At 37.6% G+C, this 6,305-nt stretch overlaps 2 protein-coding genes across 3 annotated transcripts in view; both read left to right on the forward strand.

Moving 5' to 3' along the window:
- The window catches only part of ndufs8b (NADH:ubiquinone oxidoreductase core subunit S8b), a 6,932-nt gene extending 5,109 nt beyond the window's left edge, over positions 1-1,823 (forward strand). Inside the window, exon 7 of the mRNA XM_015020016.1 lies at positions 5-1,823. Coding sequence (XP_014875502.1) covers positions 5-136 — 132 coding nt within the window. The 3' untranslated portion in view covers positions 137-1,823. The remainder of the gene's footprint in view (positions 1-4) is intronic.
- Positions 1,824-2,285: 462 nt separating this feature from the next.
- ran (RAN, member RAS oncogene family) lies at positions 2,286-5,344 on the forward strand. Of its 2 annotated transcripts, none has more exons than XM_015020030.1 (7): positions 2,286-2,389; positions 3,301-3,358; positions 3,503-3,587; positions 4,330-4,455; positions 4,543-4,730; positions 4,826-4,996; positions 5,116-5,344. In XM_015020030.1, exons 2-7 carry the CDS (start codon positions 3,314-3,316, stop codon positions 5,158-5,160), a joined length of 660 nt encoding a protein of 219 aa, XP_014875516.1. In that variant the 5' UTR covers positions 2,286-2,389; positions 3,301-3,313; the 3' UTR covers positions 5,161-5,344. The 2 variants fall into 2 exon arrangements, with proteins under 2 accessions (XP_014875516.1, XP_014875515.1); XM_015020029.1 differs by lacking the exon at positions 2,286-2,389 and adding an exon at positions 3,074-3,102.
- The last annotated feature ends 961 nt before the right edge of the window (positions 5,345-6,305 follow it).

The following is a 6,305-nucleotide window of genomic DNA, read 5'->3' on the forward strand; positions in this document are numbered from 1 at the left end:
CCAGGGGCCAAACTTTGAATATGCTACAGAGACACATGAGGAGCTGCTGTACAACAAAGAGAAGCTGCTCAACAACGGAGACCGTTGGGAGGCTGAGATAGCAGCCAACATACAGGCTGATTATCTTTACAGATGAACTGCGTCATCAGTAACAAACATTTTAACATATATGTGCAATAAAAGAAATAGCTACATGTAGCCTTACTGATGCAAAAGTGAAATGGGGGTAAGCCATGCTGCAGATACGCACAAATTATACACTGCCTGGTGAAAAATATCATGTTATTTTGCTGACCCAGCTTTAGCTGTAACTATAATTTTAATTTATCAGTGAGCTTATAACAAACTATTCTCAAACAAAGTGGCAGTTTTAAGACGTTACATTCGGTTGAACTGTGGGATAAAGTCTTTTGGACATTTCTTGCCAGAGCCACCCATGTGTGGAAACAATGATTAATTGTCTTAAAACTGTTACGTTAGAATGTACCTGCCACCAGGAAGGAAATAATCCTTTTATGGAAAAAAGGTCAGTTAACACATTTGGGTTGTCAGCTTGCCTTTTATAACTGATTCACACTATTTATGATGAATTCATCAACTTGTCCACTCCTCTTCTTAATATAATGCTTTCATCTCTCTGAATCAGAGGACTCATTTGACCATGTGACTTTTTGCCATTGTTTCAGATTATAATCCTTCTCCTTTCTATTAAGATGAAGTAAGCTGTTTTCCACTGTTAACTTTATTGAATGTTTTTTTTTATTTCTTGCGGCTGTTTGTACAGCTTTTTAGTCCAATTGATTGGAGCAGTATCCACATTGCATTCTTTATTTTTAACTTGACTGTGCAGTGAGTGTTTCCAAGTGTTAATTAATTGGTTTATTGTATTTATTTAAATATTTATTTATGAAGCGTGTCACAGTTCAAAAGCATTTTACCAGATTTTTATAATGAATTTGACATTCCTTATCCTAAGGGTTTAAGGCTGTTGAAAGTGCGATGCTGATTCCATGGGCAACCTTTGAAATAATTTTGCGTGGCCCTCGATCACAATTCAAGAGTAGCATCACTGGTACTAACACAAGCAATTGATGCAGACGGACACTTTCAAAACTTGTTTATGGCGAGATCTTCACTGACAAGTTAAAATCTTTTTAAAATGGAAAAGTTAAATACAACAAACTCTATATTTGTCTTTTATTAACACTGCCGCATAATGTACAGGACCACAAACATCCAGCTTACTCAAATCAGGTTGGGGGTCTGCTATTCATTAAATCTGATTAAGTCGATAAAGCATTTTTGAGGAAAAGAGTGATCTTCATACTACTTTTTTTCTAAGCGAAGAAAATACAAAGTTAGGACATCAGATACCTTCCCAACAAGAATCAGATTATTTTATTTCATTAACATATTGCAATTAGTTTGCGAAAAATATATGTTTCTGTTTTTACTTGTTAAATGATCACCGTTTCTTGTGTTTTTAAAGACAGGTTGACAATATTGGCCCAAGTGTCAAATAATTTGGATACCTCTGGTTTAAGCAGCCCCCCTGTTTTATTTATTTGATGCAAAACAGAAGTGTGACATTTTTGTTGTTTGTTTTTTAGTGCAAAGTTCTTACTTTTACCCCATTAATAGATTATTTTTGGCCTAGCAGTGTTGTGTTTTTAAACTGTTTGATGTCAAATTTTGCAGTCTTTATAGAGCAATTACTGTGACACAGTGATATGTATTTTTTGATTGTATAACTTAAACTTATGTCAGTAATTATAAAGTATTAAAGCTTTTTAGTCCACTGGAATAAAGCAGTTCTTAATCCACGACTGTTTGAATTAATGATATGAAATGATGCATTGATTTTTAAAGGCAGCTTGTGAGTTCAAGCATAAAGGTCAGCTTTCTTTACATACATTGTATGAATTCACACCAAACATTTCAAGACACTTTCCATGACAGGCACATCAAATTTTTATGTAATTACATACAATCTAATTCACTCCAAATGTCTTTGATTCTATCCACTTCATGGCAATAAAATGCAGCCAGATTTTTATATAATAATAACTATTATTATTACTATTGTTGTTACAGCATTATTATTGTGCAGTTGAAATACCAAAATTTGCACATAACTTTATGTTTCTGTCTGTATCATACTCAGTACTTCATTAGCTTTTTTTTTTTTTTTTTACGAAATACCCTTTTACTTTAAATAGGATAATTTCGTTGACCGCAGATTTTTACTTTACTTGAGCAAAATAAACGCTTCTCATACGTATTTGCCGCTGCACATGTCACGTGACCAGGGCGGAAACTGACTCATAGTCCACGCTGAATCTCCCGCGAACGCAGCCATTTACTCTTTCCTCTCTTCGTAGTGACACCGGTGAGTCTCTACTTTCCTTCCTCACTGCGGCTCGGCCTAAATTTCAACTTTATATTTGCGCAGAAAGTCAGCCAGAGCAGGCGAAACCTTTCAGGTGCTTATCGGATTCATTAGTCGTTGCGGTTGTTGCCATATGAAAAGCTAGATCACGCCATCGATTTTTTTTGTCTTGTGTGTGCTAACTACTAGCTAGCTAACTTAGCCGCTAGCGTGTAGGAAAGAATGGCTTCCATGCCCATGCTATGGTAACATGTTAGCATCTATGGCTAGCTCTCGTAACACTGCTTTGTTCTTCAGAACTGTTGGCATCCATGTATTTGCATCTATTTATTTTTCAAAACGTATATTCTGAATTTGGACAGTAGTATTTATACAACCTAGTGGACTGTTGACGATGATTAAAGTTAGCAGCAGTGTGGAACACATTAGCTGCTTCTTCAGGCTGATTGTTCCACTCGAACAAGAAAAAGTGCGCTCGCTCGTCATATGGCGCACTAAACTAACGCCAGCAGTTGGCTAGCTGCTAAGCTAGTTAGCAGCCCAGTGATGTTTAAACACGCATCCAAGATAAAGTTTTGAATATTTGCCTTAAATTTGGATGCAGAACGCTGTATTATTTGACACAATTTTAGGCTAGACGCACTGACGTTAACGTAACACTGCGTTTGTTGCGTGTCGGAACGTTAGCGGGGATCGAACATGCTAGAAGTTGTGTATGTAGCAGCTTGATTTCTCAAATATTAAACAAACCACCCAAAGCCCTCGTTGTTGATATATTCAATATTGTTTCAGAGGCGTAATTAAAATACATAAAATGGGTAACTGCTAACACGATTAGCCTAGCATGATCAACTGGGGGATAACGGACAAGATGCAAACTGACCATCCCGCCCTGTTTTTCTTCAACTCAGAAAAGTCGCAACTATGGCTGACTCTATGGGACAGTGTGTACCTGTGGCGGTGTTTAAGGTAAGCTTTCGACTCAATAATAGCAATTATATTCTGTCTTATGTCTAGGTGAGGGATTCTAATGGTGATTTTGAGGCATTCATCAGTTAGCAGTTGTGGACCGGTACTAGCCAGTTTGGACTAACTACTATCTCTTCCTTTCAGCTGGTGTTGGTCGGAGATGGAGGCACAGGAAAAACAACTTTTGTGAAGAGACACATTACAGGAGAGTTTGAGAAGAAGTATGTCGGTGAGTATTCATATATGAAGTTCACCAGGCAATTTAATGAAGTCAGAAAATGTACAGATCATTTCTGTCTTGCAATGTCTTGTATATTTATAAATATTCTTGCAAATGTCCCAGTGATGTCAGTACTGCTAGAACATAAATGTTAGACTTTACTGCACTGAATATATATAAAGTTACTTAAGTGTCCTTTTCATATCTGGAAATAAAATATCTAGACCTTACAGACATCACAGTTACTCTTACAAATGATTACAAATATTACGATTGCTTTGTTACGTTCTAAAGAAGGCAAAAGGTTGTATTATAACAATGACCTGCTAAAATATTAAAACAGATTTATGAAGTGAATTTCACCAAATTTGACTATTTTCTAGGCTAGGTTTAAATTCCTTAAGTTTAAAAATTATTCAAAATGTAAGCAAATTGGGATTATGAATTTTAAATTCATGAAACTCAGTTGAAAATGATTCACATGGACAGAAAATATTCTATAAAACACTTCATAGGAAGGTTTGAAGGCTAGATAAAACAGATCAGGTATCACCCATCAAAGCTTTTACATTGGAGAAAATATACAAGACCTGGTGGGGAAAAAATGAACCTCCTCCCTCTAAAATAGAGCTGCTCATCGAGTTGCTTCATTAAACCAGACTTGTTTGATCTATACAGGCTTTTACATATGCACACATGCCAAATTCTGAAAATGTTTCATGTTTCTCATACAACTTGTCTTCATTTATAGCTACTCTGGGAGTAGAAGTGCACCCCTTGATGTTCCACACCAACAGAGGGCCCATCAAGTATAATGTGTGGGACACGGCTGGCCAGGAGAAGTTCGGAGGCTTGAGAGATGGTTACTACATTCAAGGTACTAACCCACATCTTAAAAGGCTTGGATGCAGTTAGGTTGGCCTCTTTCTTTGTGTAGTGTGTTACCTTGATTTTTCCTTAACAGCTCAGTGTGCGATCATCATGTTTGACGTCACCTCCCGAGTCACCTACAAGAACGTGCCCAACTGGCATCGTGACCTGGTCCGTGTGTGCGAGAACATTCCCATCGTTCTGTGTGGCAACAAGGTAGACATCAAAGACAGGAAAGTCAAAGCCAAGAGCATCGTGTTTCACCGCAAGAAGAACCTGCAGGTAATGAACAATTTCCCGTTTTTATTCTGAGTTTGCTTGACTGATCTAATCTTCATTGGGTCTAAGTCTGTCTTTTGTGGTTACCCTCTCCATAGTACTACGACATTTCTGCCAAAAGTAACTACAACTTTGAGAAGCCCTTCCTGTGGTTAGCGAGGAAGTTGATCGGCGATCCCAACTTGGAGTTTGTGGCTATGCCAGCCCTCGCTCCCCCAGAGGTCCAGATGGACCCGTCCCTTGCCGCCAAGTATGAGGAAGAGCTTCAAGTAAGTCTAAATGTGTTTTTTTTTTTTTTTTATGACGCAAATCTAATCTTGCAGCGCTTTGTTTGTAGCTCGTCAAAACCATTCCCAACCGAAAGCTAAAACTCGCTTTTGTTTTCCAGGTTGCATCACAGACAGCACTCCCAGATGAAGAAGATGACCTCTAACCTGTTTTCTGATTTTCCCTCCCCTTCTCCCCCCGGCTGTGGACAGGAAGTTTGAGTTTTTTCCCCTTTACTGTAAAATCCCTTTTCAGATTTTTTTATTTTTATTTTTGAATTTTTTGTTTTAAAACTTAAGAGAAAAAAAGAAACTTGGTGCAAAAGTCGTGGTTCTAATTTCACTGTATGACACACCCACCCTAGTGTTGTTGTTTGGCATGGCAACATGCTGCTCTCTTCGTCGTCAAGCACCCTCCTCCGCTGCACATATCCAGCTCACATAATGCTGTTGTACGGTGTACTGGAAGCACTAAGGGGAATAAACTTTGAATAAAAACATTCTCAGTATAATATAATTGTCTTGCCTCAGTCATTTTGGATATGATCACAGACCTAGAATATCCAAAGGAAAATTTATGTAAAATTTATTTCAGTTGCAATACTCTGTATGGGCAAATAAAGGCATGATATTGAATTTGTTCAACAGGCTAAATCCCATTTCAGCCCTTCACTCTACACTGTTCTTAAGGAATAGGGTGCCCCAGTTGTTCATGTAGGGCAGAGGCTTTTCAAAGACATACTTTGAAAGAAAGGAGCTACTTGAGGGTGGGGAATAACCCAAGGCTGAGCAGTTTTTCGATGTGTATGAAACTTAAATTTATACAAAAGGACCTCATTGTTGAATATGCAATACATAATTTGCATGCAGAAACCACAGAGAAATATTATATTTTTTTTCTCTAAAAGATGTGGTATTGCTTTAAAGACGATTCATAATGTAATTGTAGCCGAAATGAATGCTTGTTTTTTTAACAGCCTGTTTGGTTTCTAGATTTTAACTATAGTGACGCTTCAGTTTTCTGTCCACTAGGTGTCACTGGCAACATTGTTTTCTTCCTTGGCGCATTGAACCATTATAATGAATTACGTAACAGTTTTGCTGATTACGTTCAATGTGACGTGTAATGTCTTTCACCTAGACGGATGAACACCGTGTAACCAGTTTTGCTCTTTTCTCTAAATGAGACCCTAAACCAGTTTATTGTCCATCTAACACAATCACTGTTTTAATAACAAACATGATTGTACTGCGTCACATGTGCATAAATGTGCAGCATCAAGAAAGCGCTGCCGTTTTGTTTCTTATCTTA

Source organism: Poecilia latipinna, unplaced genomic scaffold, assembly GCF_001443285.1.
Source record: "Poecilia latipinna isolate Pla-1442-1.1 unplaced genomic scaffold, P_latipinna-1.0 Scaffold2519, whole genome shotgun sequence".
NCBI classification, from domain to species: Eukaryota; Metazoa; Chordata; class Actinopteri; order Cyprinodontiformes; family Poeciliidae; genus Poecilia; species Poecilia latipinna.